This window comes from Manis pentadactyla, chromosome 4, assembly GCF_030020395.1.
Source record: "Manis pentadactyla isolate mManPen7 chromosome 4, mManPen7.hap1, whole genome shotgun sequence".
NCBI lineage: Eukaryota > Metazoa > Chordata > Mammalia > Pholidota > Manidae > Manis > Manis pentadactyla.
Window position 1 is genome coordinate 139,145,344 of NC_080022.1, and position 16,598 is coordinate 139,161,941.

Here is a 16,598-nt window from a genome sequence, read left to right on the forward strand (position 1 = left end):
TGGGCTCCTGCTCTCAGCCTTCCCCCATCAACCCTGGGGGCCCTCTGTGGGAGGAGCCGGGCTAGGGACTTTGAACCTGACTCTGAAGGCAATGGCGAGCCATGGAAGGGCTTAGGCAGCGGATGGTCATGGTCTGGCTACTGCATAGAGCATGGGGTAGAACTGGAGAAGGCTGCTGTTCAGGCTGAGCTGGGAGTCCAGCTGCAGGGCTGGGGGCAGGGGCACAGCTCTTAGGCGGTGGCACTGACTGGACTCAAGGACATGGGGAGAGAAGGAGAGGGAGGAGTCCAGGGTGGCACCATTGGTGACCTGGTGGATAGTGGCTCCCAAACTGTAGCAGGTTAGGGGGAGGCGATGAGCTCTAAGTATTCGTGGGCTACTAGGAGGAGGTGGGCTGGAGGTTTCAGGCTGTCAGCACTGGGTGGACAGCGGGAAGCCATGCCGTGGGTAACACTGCGCCCTACCAGGGAGAGGGCACAGAAGGCCTCAGATAAGGCCCTCACGGGGCCTTGGAGAAAGAGGAGCCAGCAAAAGAGCTGGAGGAGGAGTGCCTGGAGACGGGGGGAGGAAAGTGGGGAGGCAAGGGCTCAGGGAGGCCAGCCCAGGGCACGGGGCAGCGTCCTGAGGTCCGGGGCTGCAGCCCTCACACCCTGGCCCCCTCTCCTCTGGGCTGGGAGGGCCAAGTGCAGCCGGGGCCCGTCCTGCAGCTCCATCCTATGATCCTGCCTGCAGACTTCCTCATGCACAAGCTGACGGCCTCGGACACAGGGAAGACCTGCCTGATGAAGGCCTTGTTGAACATCACCCCCAGCACCAAGGAGATCGTGCGGATCCTGCTCACCTTTGCCGAGGAGAACGACATCCTGGACAGGTTCATCAATGCCGAGTACACTGAGGAGGCCTATGAAGGTACCCGGCCTGCCCGAGCGGCTGTGTAACAGGGATTTCTGAGGGGGTGGTGGGGGCCGGGCCATGTGGAGGCACTGCTCTCTGAAAGCCCAAAGCACAAATATGGTGCCTGGAACACGGCAGGCACTCCCCTCTTCCTTCCTTCATTCTGCAAATGATTTTGAGGGCTGATTGCATGCCACGCATTACTTTGGGGTGCAGTGGTGAGCAAGACAGATGAAGGCCACTGCTCTAAACGAGGTTATTTTAGATGGGAAATGCTGTGAAAATAAAAGGAGGTAATGTGGCCAAAAGTGACTGAGAATGAGCAACTTTAAAGTGGACAGAGAGGTGACCTTTGATCTGAAGTGTGCATGGTGAGAAGGATCCAGAGCGAGGCCAGGGCAAAAGCTGGAGATGGGTTTGAACTTGGTCCATTGGGAGCAATGGAAAGAAGGCAGGGAAGACGTTAGAGAGCTGGGCAGGGCCAACACGTGGCAACTATTAGTACCACAATCACATTGTTATTATCAGCTACCCCATTTGGGTCTCATTTCCGTGGCATCTGTCTTAGGTGGACTGCAGAGGGGACAGGGTGACCAAATTTGGGATAGTGTTTCTGCAAACAACTGTCCAGAAATCTGTTGTGAACAATCAGTGAGATAGGTCCTCATTTGAGTTTCTGGAGTCAGTAAACATCTCAGTAGGGTCTTCTGATGTGCGTGGGGCAACATGATGTGCTCAGGAATTACTGGAAGCCATTTTGCTGATATGCCAGGGGCACTAAACATCTGGGTTTTTTTGTAGGTGATAGTGTAGCTTGGGCCCTTGAGTTTTCTCATGGGAGAAAGTCATTTTATTATTTTTCAAATTTATTTGAACTTGGCAGACTTTCAAAAGGGTTTTTGTTATATACAGGAAAAAGTCATGGCTTGTGAAAACTAAAGGCTATTGATTGGAAGAGACACGTGGACAAGTGTTACAACTGTGTGCTGAATTGTACATTGAGCTTCCTGGTAGCCAGAGCAAAGAGTGAAACTGGATGAGCTGTACAAGGTTCTCAGCTTATCACTATTGAGTTGACATTAGTCCTATAGCCAGAGAGGTTTAGGCCAATGCCTCAAACTTGCCTGCCTTGATTCTTCACCCTTTTCTGTACCTTCCTTTTTTCTTGTCAGCATTGCAGGGACTTATAGACATTCATTCTCCTTGAGGGCAGGGATGGAGTCTATCTTGCCTGTAGTAGATTCCATGGTGCCCTTTGGGTCTCACATAAGAGGTCCTTAATAAATATTTCTGGAATGAAGAAAAAATGAAGATTAGTGTCTTTCTTAAAGCTTTGTTCTTCTGGATGCAAATCTTTACCTCTCCCCTTTCTCAGCCTCCCCCTGTTCCTTCTTTCATGAATCTGACTTGCTGGTTAGCTTGTTGGAAGCTGTGGGCACTCACTCTCTCTCTGCATGGTGGGAGGAGCCATTTATTCTGTCTTCCAGAAACCAAACACCCCCATTTTTTCCCCATGGTATCTGCTGATACCCTAGTGTTCTAGGTACTTCCTGCCACCTGGGGTTAAGGGGTGCCAGGACCACCAGAGAAGCATATTTCCCCACTTTGGGCAGGTTACCCTGCTTTTCTGAGCCTCAGTTCCCCCTTCTGACAGAGGCTAGTATTTCCTCCCTCTGCTGCCAAGAGGCTCCAAAGACAGCTTTTAAAATATTATTATTTTCAGCATTTTATCAGAGGCCTTTAGAGACTGACTTTTTAAAAAACAATTTATTCAGTTAAAAAAACTTTTATTATTTAAAATTTAACCATATATTTGAGATATTAGGGTACGGAACCGCTATAGATCCATCATCAAGCTTCAACATGACTTTTTTTTTTAAAGGGGCTTATACCAAGCTTTATTCTCACTGTGGTAGGTCAAGTGTTAGAATCCCGTCTGCCTCCAGGGCAGTCTGCAAGTAGCAAGTCCGTCTCTGTCTCTGCCTCTGCCTCAGGTGCTGCCTCCACTCCAGGCTCTGCTCTCCTCTGAGCTTAGCACCAGGTGGAGCTCTTTATATAACAACAGAGGCAGTAAGGGCATATCGCCAATGGGAGGGCAAGCTAAGTATTACATCATTGTACATACATAGCGGGTGAGTAGATTAGGATCAGGTGAGGATCCTGGCCATGGAACTTCCATTTTCCCTATAAGAACACTGTCAATTCTAAAGCTAGTGTCAGGAATAAACACATATGCCTGAGGCCATGTGTCCTGTGACCAGAGTATTTTGTGCCACTGTCTCAGTGGGGAATGAGTTTTCTTAGAATATGATGGAGGCATATGCAAAGCCTCATGTGAACACATGGCTATTTTTAATTAGATAATATATGAATAGAGTTTCATATTAAAACATTTGAATATTTTAATTAAGTTAATATAAAACAACCCTTTGCCTCTTTCCCAATCTTCTCTCCAGAGATGATTATTAGGGTATGTAGCCTTTGAGGACTTTCCTAGGCTTCTGACATATGTGTATATATACACATAGAAATAGATAGTTTTATTTATTCATGAATCTGTTTACTTAATATAGAACAGTATTGCACTGTCTGTGTTACTCTACAACTTAACCATATGTCTGGACACCTCCTTGTGTCAAAACTTTTTCTGAGTGTGCTTTTTACTTGGTTTTATGAGTCTGCTTGCTTTTTACTTGATTAGTCTGAGTAAGGCTGTACTGTGGCTAACTTCCCCATTCTCCAGCTGGTAGACATCTAAGTAGTTTCCAGTTTTTTGCTTTGACTACATCACTGTTCACATTCTTGTCTAGGAACCTGTGCACATGCACATGTTTTAGGAAAATACTTCAAATTGGATTTTTCTGGTTTCAAAGGCAGGCACAGTTAAACTTATATGGCTATTGACAAATTTGCCTCCAAAATATACTAATTTACTCCCCCCAACCCCATCCCCCCACCCCAAAGTACGAAAGTCCTGACTCCCCTACCCTCCACTAATACTGGAAATTATCCATCTTTTTGTTTTTTGTTTTTTGCCAATCTGGTGTGTGAAAAGTGTTCACTCATTCAGTTCTAATTTTCATTTTATTGATTACCATTGATTCCAAACACCTTTCACTTTCTTTATTGGCTATGTGTATTTTCTTCCCTGTGAGGTGCTTATTAATAACCTTTTCTCTGTTTTTTTTTTTAGGTTGCTTGTCTTTCTATTGATTTGCAGGGGCTTTTAATATATTACAGACTTTTAAAAACATATTGTCTCTCTTATATGTCTCTAGTATTTCCCCCAGCCTATCACTTGTTTTTAACTTTCTTTAAGATGTCTTTTGAAATGCAGAAATCTTTAATTTGTAATTTTTGTGTAAGCAAACATGTCAGTTTTTTCTTATGGGTTTTGCTTTTTGGGTCTTGCTTAAGAAGCTCTTCCTTACCAAAAGGTTAGTTATAAATGAATTTTCCAGTTTTAAAAAATGCTTAGTTCTTTAGTCCACCAGGACTTTTATTTTTGTATATGGCATGGTGATAGCTCCTTGGAAAATGCTGTATCTGGTGGGAGATTCTGAGAGCCCCCCTCCTGCCACCACAGCCCCCAGCCTTCCAGTCTCCTCCTTCTGGAAGTTCTGCAGGCTCAGCCAGCAGGGTTTATGTCCCTCTGCCCCCTTCCTGCTACCTCTCTCTTGTTCTGTCCTTCAGTCATCAGAGCCCCTTACCCCAGCCCCCAGGTGAGACCCTGTTCCTCCCCCAAACCTAGACCAGCCCAAGGACTTCTCCTGAGGGTCTTTGGGCCTCATCAACTCTTTCTCCACTGGATCAACATTTCCTCACAAATCTGGGCTCATTCTAAGGCATCTTCCAATTTTCTATCTAGAGTGATGTGAAAATACACATACAAAAACCAGAACTCTGGTCTCATCACTTGCTTGCTTCAATGTTTTGGGACTTCCCATGGACCTTAGGATAATTCTAGCCAGTTAACTTGATTTATGAGGCCTGGAGCCGGCCCCATCCAGTCTCCAAACCTGCTGTCCCAGCACAGAGGCCACTTCTTCTAGGAAGCCCACTGACCCCATCAGGCTGCTTTAAGAGCCCCTGCTCTGGGTACCACAGCCCTTACACCTCCGGGCACCTTAGCACTTAGTTCTCAGTGAGGCTGTGAGCCTCTTGAGGAAAAGAATCCAAACTGCATCTGGTGTACCCTTGTCCCCAGCGCCTGGCACCAGAGCGCAGAGCAGGCGCCCAGTAAATGCTCCTTGTTTCCGTGTAAGAAGGAAAGAAGCAACCAGTAACGCAGGACGACACAGCCCAGACAGGCAGCTGTTCCTTCGCCACGGCTCCGTGGAGGCAGTGTAGGCCAGAGGGCGTGTCACCCCGGGTCCCGGACACTCAGCGCCCCCCGCCCATTCCCGCCTGTCCGCAGGGCAGACGGCGCTGAACATCGCCATCGAGCGGCGGCAGGGCGACATCACTGCGGTGCTCATCGCGGCCGGCGCCGACGTCAACGCCCACGCCAAGGGGTTCTTCTTCAACCCCAAGTACCAGCACGAAGGCTTCTACTTCGGTGGGTGCCGCCCCTCCGGCCGGGACCGGGAGGAGGGGGGACTGAGGGGAGAGAGGGAGGGATGGGGCGCGGTCCCCAGAGGCGCGGGCGGCCGCGAGGGAAACCCCACGGAGAGTCCCTGCCTGCTCAGCACCTGGACAGAGTCGGGACGAGGGAGGCGGCAGGGCCTGTTGCCTCTGAACTGGACCGCCAACGAGGGAGGGGCTGTGCAGGTGAGGTGATGAGAGAGCCTCGCTTGGGGAGTGTCACCTGGGGTCCTAGAGGGCAGCAGGCCTCCACCTGGGCAGCCCTCTTGTGGGAATGAGACCTGGGAGGGGGCGCCTATCTTACCGGCGGGGAGCCAGCTTCTGGGAGGACAGGGACTTTCCCCAGTGTAGTAAGGAGCTGGTGTAGGTGTCCTGGCTGCCTGCCCTGGCCTCTGTTCCCTGTGCCCAGTGCCTTTCTGGACTACAAGTGGGGAGTCAAAAGTAAGAGGATGAAAATTCCCTTTCGTGTTAGGGAGTCCCAAAGTAACTGGGGTTAGGACATTACTGGTGAAAAAAAAAACTAATGTATAATTTAGATACAGTGAAATTCACCATTTTAAGGTACTTTTGTTCATCTCCACCAGTGGATGGTCGTGCCACCACCAGGGTGACTCAGGACAGTTCCCAAACACCAATAACTTTCCCTATACAACTTAGTAGTCAGTCTTACTCCAGCCCCTGACCTGTTTTCTCTCCTGGGTGGTTTCTTAATCAGCAGGACTAGATGGGTCGGGGTGGCCTTGAGGACACGATCATGTCCAGTCCACTGCCCAGCATCAGACCTGGTTAGAGCCTGTGTTGGGAAACATTTGTCAGGGGGGAGGAAGAGAGGGAATAGGAGGGAGATTAGAGGGGAAACAGCAGGAGACCTGCTGTCCAGTCCTGGTTCCATCCCCTGTGTGACCTTGGGTGAGTCACCTGACATCTCCTAATAAACATTTATTGATCACATAATATATACCCCAGACACCATACTAGGTGTTTGAAATATATCAGTGAACAAAACAAAAATCCCTGCCTGCTAGATGAGAGAGAGTCCATCCAGAATATACATAATAAATAAAGCTATGTAAAATGTTAGGAATGACAAATATTATTGAAAAAACAAAAAATAAAGCAGAGGAAGGGGAATCACAAGTTCTGGCACAGGAAGGAGGTGGATTTCAGTTTTAAACTGGGCAGTTAGGGTGACTCACTGAAAAGGTGACATTTGAGATAGACTTAAAGGAGGTGAGGGAGTAAGCAATGTGGATATCTGAGGAACAGCACTCCAGGCAGAGGGAACAACCTGTGCAAAGGCCCTGAGGTAGGAAACTGTCTGGTGTATTTGAGGAGCAGAAGGGCCATTGTGGCTGGAGGGGAGTGAGTGAGGCGGACAGGAGCAGATGATGTCAAAAGATGTAGAGCCTGTAGGCTGTCATTGGAACTTGAGCTTTTATTTTGGGTGAGGTGAGTCTAATGTGTTAACAAGATCAGTCTGGTTGTTGTGCTGAGGATAAATGTTGGAGAGCCAGGACGGCAGCCAGAGATCAGTTAGGCTATTGAAATGATCCAGCTTGTGTCTCTGACCCCTGCTACCCCTGAACAAAGGGGAAATGGGGAGAGGGATAGGGAACCTCAGAGGTGAATACTACTGAGATGCTCAGGATATGGGCTTCACAGTCCTTGGGCTCGGGAACACTGCTGTGGTTGAGGAGAGAACTGAGCCCCAGTGCTCCCCCTCCCCAGGTGAGACACCCCTGGCGCTGGCAGCATGCACCAACCAGCCTGAGATCGTGCAGCTGCTGATGGAGAATGAGCAGACGAACATCACCTCGCAGGACTCACGGGGAAACAACATCCTACATGCGCTGGTGACCGTGGCCGAAGACTTCAAGACGCAGAATGACTTCGTTAAGCGCATGTATGACATGATCCTGCGGAGGAGTGGCAACTGGGAGCTGGAGACCATGCGCAACAACGACGGCCTCACGCCGCTGCAGCTGGCTGCCAAGATGGGCAAAGCCGAGGTGAGGCCTGGGGGCAGGCCTGGGCAGGTAGGCTCTCTGCAGCCCTGGGGGTGCTTCTGGGGACCCCACACATCACAACTTAGTCCATGGAAGGTCTCAGTCTTAGATGTAGAAGTGCACTTATGGCCTGAGATGGGTTTGTTCCTGGGACCACACAGGGACGTCAAGAGGCAGAATGTGGGCCCACCCTCTAGACTTCGGTCCCTAATTGTATTTCTGTCTCCTGTCCTGGGGCCACCTTGCTGGGGCCAGAGTAGGGAAGCTTTAAGGCTGTGGTGACACAGTGTCTCTTGTGCTTTGTGGCTGAGGATTCCTGTGAGGAGGAATTACCTCCTGAGGGTCATGAGGATTACCCAAGCAGAGGCTGAGTGTCTGACCCTTGGGGCCTTCAGCCTCTGAGGAGGGTAGGAGTCCCAGAATGGCTGCTCTGGATTCAGAGCAAGTGGCCTGCTGTTTGCTGACTCTGCAGAGACCCCTGTCTGTCTACCAGGTTGAAACTCTGAGCCACATCCCCAGCAGACAGCGTGGCTGTTTGTGGCCCTTTGTGCTGTGTCACGGGGCTGGGGAACATGAGGCTTCAACCCGAGCCGTGGTGGGTGCTCAGATGTGGGGCAGGCTCACATCTCCATTGGTGACTGGAGTCATGGCTTGGTCTGAGGTCACGATCAAGACTCCGGTTGGGGCTGGGGTCACAACTCAGTAAAGCCTGGTCCTCAGCCTCCATGTGACCGAGCCCTTGGAGGGGACTGTGGGTCCTGGGAGGCTCCAGGAGGATCTCTGTGGGCAATGACAGCTGTGCCAGCCTCTGGGCAGCTGATGGGGAGGCTGGTGCCCTGAGGGCCTTGGGTTCTGTCCCGGGGTCAGGGCTGGGGCCACAAAGGACCTTTTCATTCTCTTGTCAGGGGAGGAGGGGATGGAGAAAGCTTTGACAGAGGAGGGATTGTGTGCCTGTGTCCCATCTCCTGACCACCCCAGGGACATGACTTGCTGGGGGCTTTGAGGAGAGTCAGATTGCAGCTGCACAGCAAGCTTCCTCCAGGGGCCTCTTCCTTGAGTGCCGCTGTGGCGTGTGCTCCATCCGGGGAGCGCCCAGGGATGGAGCTGCCAGCTCAGAGCATGGCTCTGTGAGCCCCTGGATCTCTAGAGGGGCATGTGTCTCCTGGAGCCAGACTTGGGGAGGTGACAACACCTTTCCTGGCTCCTTCTCTCCTTCATTAAGTGTTGTCTGGAAAACCTTTCCGGGCAGTGCCTGAGTCGGCCACTGTGCGGGGCATGGAGGTGCAGCTATGCCTAAGATACAGACTCTGTCCTTGGGGCCCTTGGAGGCTGGGGCCCAGGATGCGGAGACCTTCCCTGCCCCTGGGAGCTTGCTGCCGGGGCTGTGGAGATATCAGAAGAGGTGGGATCTCCACTGGGCTGTGTGAGATCAGGGCTCTGACACTGTCCTCCCTGACAGGACCCTGCTCCTGGGCCTTGGGTTGGTGCCCCAGGAAGCCCTGCCCCTGTCTTAGGGTGACTCAGGGCTCAGATTTGGGGAAGGAGTGAGTGGAGAGCAATGCCTTTCCATCTTGGCTGCACTTTGGAACTGACTGGGAAACTTTGTAAATGCAGATGCCTAGATCCCACCTCCAGAGATTTGGATTCAATTAGTTGGTGCGATTTTTAATGTTCCCCAGTGACCCTACCATGTAGCAGAGTTTGAGGGTTGCTGACCTGGAGAGTGGGTCCCACAGGCCTCTCTATAAGGCTGGTGTCTTGCCTCACCCACTGTCTGCCCAGAGCAGACAGCCTCAACTGGCAGGGCCTTGACTGAGGGTGAGATGAGAAGCTGGAAGAACTTCTAGCTTCTTCTCAAATCAAGGCCAAACAGGAATGATTTCTCAAAATTGTCAGTTCATAGATTCTTTATGGAATGGGCTCCGCAGCTGGTGCAAGGACTTGTGAGTGACTGGGCAGCTTTCCTCATTGTGCCAAGGGCCTTCCCCTCTTTTCTTTCTGGTTTCACAGTCCCCAGGGAGATGGCAGAACACCCATCTCATGCCATCCCACAGATAAAGCCGGGGCCCGGTGCGGGGTGTGCCTCGATCCATCCTTGGTGGGAGTACCCTCCCGGCCCTTGGACCCCAAGCCCTGCTCTCTCAGTGACAGCTGTTACTTTTCCTGACCCCAGATCTTGAAGTACATCCTCAGTCGGGAGATTAAGGAGAAGCCACTCCGGAGCCTGTCCCGGAAGTTCACTGACTGGGCATATGGGCCTGTGTCGTCCTCACTCTACGACCTCACCAATGTGGACACCACGACAGACAACTCGGTGCTGGAAATCATTGTCTACAACACCAACCTCGATGTGGGTCTCCCAGGCGGGCTAGGGAAGGGCAGTGACTGGGCCAGAGCCTTAGGCCAGGCGCCCAGGGGGTGCTGAAAGGACCTCATGCCACTCACTGGACTTGCTGCAGTCCCCCACTCCTTTGCCTCAGTGGACAGAGTTGGCGCAGAAAGGGCAGGCTTAGGGCAGGGACTGGGTTTTACCTGTTCCCAGCTGAACTTGGATTGTAAACCCTCATAATGGGAGTCTCCTGGCCCCAGAGTCCTGGGCAGGGTGAGGGTGGGGATGGTTGGCGTTGATCTTCTCCATCTTGTTTCTCCCTCACTCCCTACTGGTTCCATAAGGTCAGGCTTAGAATCCCTTCCTCCCCAAACCTGGCCCCAAATAAGGGCCAGGGAGACCACAGTGAGAGCAATCAGGGAGGCCTTCCTAGAGGAGACAACAGGGGCAGGTCAGTGAAGTTGGTAGGGAAGAGAGTGGATCACCAAGGAGAGATTTTTGGTTCTTGTGCGGAAAGTGAGGCAACAGATTTGCTCTTCATCCTTCGCATTTTACCAAGTGTCATGCTTCCCAGAGCCTGCCTTTTCTGGGGCTCCCTGGACCCTCACGGCAGCCTGCTTAGTAGGGCATTTTGATTCGTAATTGGTTTTATAATGAGGAGAATGAGGCACAGAGAGGGTCAGAGATTTTCCTAAGGTCACACAGTGAAGTCCAGTCATCCGTGTCCCCTTCTAGCCCTTGCTCCCCACTGAGCATGAGACCCTCCTGCTGGAAGCCCAGCCCCTGTAGTGTCGGCTGCTGTCTGGGTGCACTGGGATGGAGCCTTGGGAGCCAGAAATTACCCTCCCAGCCTTCAGTCAAACCAGCCCACTGGACCAGTGACTGACCCTGCCCCCACCTCCGTGCTGACGGGTGCTATTCTACCCCCAGAACCGGCACGAGATGCTGACTCTTGAGCCCCTGCACACGCTGCTGCATATGAAGTGGAAGAAGTTTGCCAAGTACATGTTTTTCCTGTCCTTCTGCTTTTATTTCTTCTACAACATCACCTTGACTGTCATCTCTTACTACCGCCCACGGGAGGAGGAGGTATGGGGCCCCTTGAGGTGGGTTTGGGGTGGTCAGGGCTGCAGGAGGTTGGAGCAGTCCCATGTGCAAATGGAAAACCAGGGGCTCCCCAGCTGTCGTCCTTCACGGTGTCCAGGGAACTGAGTATGTCTCCACTGTTTAGCTAAGCCCGCTGTGCTCAGCCCCAGGCTGACCCATGTTAGGGGGAGAGCTGGAGGATTAGGAGACCCAGGCCCTGCCCAGGCTCTGTCTAAATCTAGAGCTGGTTGGGTGTTTCTGCCGTGAAGACCACAGGAAATGGGAAGAGGAGGAGGTCACTTGGACAAGTTTTCCCACCACTCTGGACCTCAATTTCCCATCCATTACACAGGCACAGAGTTTCAGCTTTACTTAGTTGTCACAAAGCCCTGTGAGTGTCTAGATGCAGACGGGTTTGGGTGCAGACAAACGCCACCAGGTGTGAGGGTCGTGGCCATGGGTTGGGGCACATTCCTCGCTGTGGAGTTCCGGGTCTCCAGTGTGGGTGGGGAGGGCAGGGGCGGGGCTGCTGTTCCTTTGGTCGCCCGGTGCAGATTTCGGGCTTCTCAGCCTGATCTCAGAAGACCAGGCTTCGTGCTGGCCTCTGGGACAGCTTCAGGGTTCAGCACATGTGTGTGCGTGGTCCCTTCAGGGCTGGCCCCACTCCTGCCCTCCTCGCTCCCATCCTCTACCCATTTCCCTTCTTTCCAGGCTCTCCCACACCCCTTGGCCCTGACACACAAGATGGGGTGGCTGCAGCTCTTAGGAAGGATGTTTGTGCTCATCTGGGCCATGTGCATTTCTGTGAAAGAGGTGAGTGGACCACTAATCCTTCCAGACTGGCCTGCAAGACAGGCAGGTGACAGCAGGCTTTAATCAGCCATGTTCTGCCATTACAACAGGGAAGCTTTGGGAAGCCATTTCATTTGTACACTTTAGATTTCTTTGTTACAGAATGGGAATAAAGAAAGAAATAAGAATAAGAAAAGAATAAGAAAAAAGCAGGCCTATCCTATCTACTTAATCTATCCATCCCCCATCCGTCTGTCCATTTATCAGCCACTTATCTATCCTTCCATCATTTTCTCCCCTCTATCCATTCAATTACCTGCCTTCTATCATCAGCCAGCCACTCATTCACTCATTAAATACCCACTCATCCTTACCTGCTGTCCTTCCACCCTTCACCCACCTTCCTTCTTTCCATCTGTTTATCAGTTGATTGCTCCATCCATCCATCCATCCATCCATCATCCATCCATCCATCCGTCACATCCACCCAACCAATGAATCAACTGGTATATTCTGAACACCTTGTATATATAGGACCCTAGGGGAGGTGACAGGGAGGAAGGGAGTTTGTCATGTTTGAGCTCACAGTCTGGTAGGGAATTTCAGATGAACATAAACACCTAGACTTTAAGAGACCATGAACAGGGCCCCATGTTGGGTTCAGACCAACACTCAGGGGGAGAGAGATGGCTTTTATCTGGGGGCAGGGGAAGGAGGGAAGTCTTGAAGGCAGAGATGCACTTACTCTGGGAGGGTAGGATTGGGCATAAGGACACTGGGGAGAAGGACATTACAGGGCAGGCATAGGGAACAGCATGAACAAAGGCTCAGAGGCTGGAGACTAGGCTGTCTGGGGAATGGCAGGGAGCAGGTGGCTATGCTGCCTGGCAGGTTCTGGGGAGAGGATGGGGGTGAGAGGGAGAACAATGAGAGAATTTGGGGAGCATCCCCTCTTACCCTGGGGCTGTCTCTTCCCGCGAGGCTCAGGTCCCTTCCGTAACCCTCCCTTGAGCTCTGACTGCACCGTCACCCTGAGTCTCACTGAGTCTCAGTTCTGGGGGAACAGCACTTTGCTCAGGTCCTCCAGGGAGAGGCGTGGAGAGGGTACAGCTTTTCTTTCCTCTTTGGCCTCAGGGCATTGCGATCTTCCTGCTGAGACCCTCAGATCTGCAGTCCATCCTCTCAGATGCCTGGTTTCACTTCGTCTTGTAAGTAGGTCTGTCCCCTTGGTCACCACCTCCCAGGCAGGGCTCAAGTCTTATACGGTGGCTGCTCTGTCCCTCTGGAATGGCCACCCTACCATGTCGCCATGTCCCAGTCATCTTGCTGTAGTCACATGGCCGGGTCCTTCTCTCTCCCTTCTAGTCTGAGAGGCACATAGATGCCCATGGAGAGGACCAGGAAACCCTGGGACAGTGCCCACCACCTGGCTGTAGTGACGGCGGACTCATCCTGCCACAGAGCTGCAGGCGGCAGGTGGCACGGAGAGGGCAGGGAGAGGCTTAGCAGGGCTGTTCACTTTTTTATGGAGGGATGGTTGGGCCAGTGCCTCCCAGTCATACAGGGTCTAGAAGTTGCCATCTTGTGCCCTGGCAGATCAGGGTTGAAAGACCCTTGAGAAATTGAGTCTGCCCTGTAAGATGAAAACTGAGGTCCAGAGCAGGGCAGGGAGTCACCCCCAGTCATGATGAGTTTCCGTGGTGCTGAAACCATCCCAGCCTCTGGGTCACCTTCAGTTCCCATGGGGCCCTGCCAGGGAGACCAGCTCAGCAACCTCTCTGAATGAGGTCATGTGCAGCTGGCATCAGATGCTTACATGACCCCCACCTCTGTACGAACGGAGGCTGATTCAGTGTGGCTCTCCTGTGAATGGAAGAGATTCTGCATCCTGGGTTGAAGAGTGTTGGCTGTATAGTTCTGTCGGCCTCACCAAAGTCCCTCTTCTGAGCATTTGGGAGGCTGGATCTATAGGACCTCAAATCTTGGCCTGATGTTTCCAAATACCCCAGTGCTTTATTAAGTATGTACATGCCTTCCAGAGGTGTGAATGGAGTTCTTCATCCCTGTGGGTAGGTGGGACACCCAGGGACTGCAGTGAACGTATAGGCCAGGTACAGCGGCGTCCCATGATGTAGGCCTTGGTGGGGGCAGCTGTCGTTGTGGAAGTATGGCGATCCCAGAGACAAATCCATTTACACAGCCACTACTTTAGTGCAGATGACAAGCACCAATGTACTGTCCTGCTCTTCTGCTGCTTATTTGATTTGTTAATGTTGCGGAAGGCATAGATATGCTTCCTCAGGTCAGTCCCAAATGCATCAGTCCCTAAACATTTGCTTTTCACTTGCACAAGACAGACAGGGGTACCTGTGTCCTAACATTAACTAGTTAGATGTTTTATAATTGTGGAGGCCACCTGATGTTATAAGCAAGAGAAGGTTTCTTTCCCAGATATTTGCATAATTGATGGTGTATATATGGTTTAGGAGTAGATTTTGGTATTATGTATGTTTGGTATTTATTGCACTTAAAATGTTTTAAATTGTGGTAAAATACACAAAGCATAAAAGTTACCATCTTAACTATTTTTAAGTGTATAGTTCAGGAGGACTAAGTATGTTCATATGGTTGTGCAATCAAACTCCATTTAACCTATCATTTAGCATATATCATAGTTTCTAAAGAGATTTTTAAAAGTAGGTTATGGGGGACTTTTGTTTTGATTGGCTCTTAAATATACATGCTGTCAGCTTTTGTCGTTATGGTTAAAAATGCACTCACCGCACCCTCAGTGTACCTCAGTGGTCCCCTAGTCTTTGTGGGTGATTTAAAAAATACATAGCCTCTGGGCTGCACCCCAGGACTTCCAGACTGGAATATCCCCGGGTCCCGGGGATCTGTATTTTTACAAAGTCCCTGTCGGCCGCAACCAGCCCACTGCTGGCCCGGCTCGCATCTGGCAGTGCGGTCTGCCAAGCTGGGTTTGAGATGTAGTCTGGGTGGGTCTGGGGCAGCCCGGCACGAATGGTCAGTAGCCACCACCAGGGTGGCAGTTCAGGGGTGTGAGGGAGGATGGGGGCTTGAGTTTCTACCCTGCTACTGAGAAGTAAGTAAGGCCCTTGTCTCCTGTGTCTCCTGAACAGTTTTGTCCAGGCTGTGCTTGTGATACTGTCTGTCTTCTTGTACTTGTTTGCCTACAAAGAGTACCTCGCCTGCCTTGTGCTGGCCATGGCCCTGGGCTGGGCGAACATGCTCTACTACACGCGGGGATTCCAGTCCATGGGCATGTACAGCGTCATGATCCAGAAGGTGTGTTGGGGGCTGCCGAGCCTCAGGGACATGCAGCAGCCCCTCAGGGAATGTCCATTTTTCAGATGAGGAAACTGAGGTCTGGAGAGCAAAATGGGCTTGCCCAAGGGAGAGGTCACTGCTCTTTCTCCCAAATACCACTGTCTCCCTTTGCCTTTGATCAAATTTTAAGTGTCCAGACCTTAAAATGCCCAGCTTCTTGGGCACTGGGAAAGAATACACATCATGAAGGAACATTCTCGCTCCAGGCAGTGGTGTGCTTGTACATATTTAGCAAACCATCTCTCTGGGAAAATTATACACATACACACATACATATATATTTATACATATGTATATTTATACAGATATGTTTGTTATAAATTTTAAACATATGAAGGATAAATATACAATTTACACATAATAATATAATATTCAGTGCTCTTTACTATAAATTCCACTTAGCTAGTTAAGTCTGGCAGGATAATTTGTTGACTGTTGAACTCTTGCATCTGTTACCAACCTGTGGTTGCAATTGGTAAAATGTTGTCCCAACCCTGGCTGATATTTTTCTTTACTCTAAGGAATAAGATGAAACCGATGCAATGAAGACTCATGTTAGAACTTGACTTGCTTGTCAGTGATATGAGCCACTTATTTGCTGAACTGGATAATAGTTTTCAAATACTAGAAGACCATCTCATTAATAATATTACACTATTCACAATGTAACAGCTATAGATAAGACATGTTTTTAAGTTTGATCTGCCTTAACATTTTTCTCCATTGCTGTCCTAAGTCTAGATCTAGACAGTGAAACAATGAATCAGTTTGTGATTTATAACACTTACCAATTTCCATGGTGTCAACTCTCCCATCAAGGCTGATTTCTAGCTACCAGTATGTCACTGAACACAGCTGGAAAGAGATGCACAGTCACACACCATTATGTAGTATTTCCATAGTATGACTACAACAGATACAAATAACCTTAAGAGCATAGAGAACTGTAAAATAACTAAGAAGTGATGAGCTTTGAATATTTATTATCTTTGTTTTTAATGTAGTTTAATTATGTTTATATGATTGAATTTTTAATAATGGCTGTGCTTAACAACCAGCTCACAAAATTCAAGAAAATGTAACAGTCTGCTCTTGTGAGCTGGGCTCTGGCACCCCAGGAAGTGTGAGCATTCCAGACATGAGACTGTGAAGAAAGGTGCTCATGTACAGGGCGAATCAGCAGGGACAGAGGCAGGCTGAGTGTCTGGAGGGAGGAGGGAGGGGAGCGACAGCTGAAGATGAGGCTTCTTAGTGGGATGGCCCAGATACGAGCTTTGGGGCATCAGATTTGGGGTGTGGGGGGGTGGGGGGACACGGGAGCAGGGCACGGCCTGAGAGAAGGCTTGGTTAGGGTGGGGGCTGGGCAAGGGCGGGAAGCAGTAAGGAGATAAGCGTTCAGTGACTGTGTCCTCAAACCTGACCCCTGAATTGTGTTTCTTTCTCTGTAGGTCATTTTGCATGATGTTCTGAAGTTCTTGTTTGTGTATATCCTGTTCTTACTTGGATTTGGAGTAGGTAATTGATCTAGAAATAATAGTAGTTTCCACCTGGTAAAG

General features: G+C 50.4%; 1 protein-coding gene across 5 annotated transcripts in view; it reads left to right on the forward strand.

The window, feature by feature from the left end:
* The window catches only part of TRPV3 (transient receptor potential cation channel subfamily V member 3), a 33,929-nt gene that overhangs the window by 9,884 nt on the left and 7,447 nt on the right, over window positions 1–16,598 (forward strand). For 3 of the 5 annotated variants that reach the window (XM_036887470.2, XM_036887473.2, XM_057501038.1), the window contains 9 exons: window positions 733–909; window positions 5,312–5,452; window positions 7,207–7,487; window positions 9,658–9,834; window positions 10,744–10,902; window positions 11,611–11,712; window positions 12,826–12,899; window positions 14,835–15,000; window positions 16,491–16,557. In XM_036887470.2, the coding sequence (XP_036743365.1) occupies window positions 733–909; window positions 5,312–5,452; window positions 7,207–7,487; window positions 9,658–9,834; window positions 10,744–10,902; window positions 11,611–11,712; window positions 12,826–12,899; window positions 14,835–15,000; window positions 16,491–16,557 (1,344 nt within the window). Of the gene's footprint in view, window positions 1–12; window positions 341–732; window positions 910–5,311; window positions 5,453–7,206; window positions 7,488–9,657; window positions 9,835–10,743; window positions 10,903–11,610; window positions 11,713–12,825; window positions 12,900–14,834; window positions 15,001–16,490; window positions 16,558–16,598 lie in introns of those variants that run through there. The other 2 variants (XM_036887491.2, XM_036887498.2) reach the window with 2 other exon arrangements.